The 428-nt window shown below is 42.1% G+C and overlaps 1 protein-coding gene across 1 annotated transcript in view; it reads right to left on the bottom strand.

Annotated features, from left to right (window-relative positions):
- Window positions 1-243, bottom strand: part of METTL5 (methyltransferase like 5) — a 4,173-nt gene extending 3,930 nt beyond the window's left edge. The window contains exon 1 of the mRNA XM_010184015.1: window positions 127-243. Coding sequence (XP_010182317.1) covers window positions 127-235 — 109 coding nt within the window. The 5' untranslated portion in view covers window positions 236-243. The remainder of the gene's footprint in view (window positions 1-126) is intronic.
- Window positions 244-428: the final 185 nt, after the last annotated feature.

The raw sequence follows: 428 nt of genomic DNA, 5'->3' as shown, positions 1-428 counted from the left end.
TGCTGGATACAATTTCTCAATTACTTTTAATATCAAGGCTTCAAAACAGAGAATGCAGTACAAACACTTTTTTTTAAGTGCTGATGAAGTAGTAAAAGGGACAGCTGTGCTGTAGGCAGCCTCTACCTGCGATATGTGGTCTTGTTGGATACTGTTCAAGGAGTAGCTTTGGACTTTCAAAAGTATCAACTTGTTGAAGACAGCTTTCCAGTTCTTTAAGCTTTAATTTCTTCATGTTTATTGTTCAACTATGGAAAATAATGTGTAATCAGTTGCAGCGATATAAATAAACAATAGATCATCTTAAATTGTTTTATAAAGTCACCCTGTACTCGGCATCTCCCGTGTGTTTTCACGCAGCTGATCTCCGGGATGCAGCTCGGGGGGCAGGGGACAGGCACAGCCCCGGCTAACGCGAGGCCGCTCCC

The sequence above is a fragment of the Mesitornis unicolor genome, unplaced genomic scaffold (genome assembly GCF_000695765.1).
Source record: "Mesitornis unicolor isolate BGI_N332 unplaced genomic scaffold, ASM69576v1 scaffold50604, whole genome shotgun sequence".
In the NCBI taxonomy this organism is placed as follows: Eukaryota; Metazoa; Chordata; class Aves; order Mesitornithiformes; family Mesitornithidae; genus Mesitornis; species Mesitornis unicolor.
The sequence above is the reverse complement of the archived record's forward strand: the minus strand, read 5'-3'. Positions and strand labels throughout refer to the sequence as shown.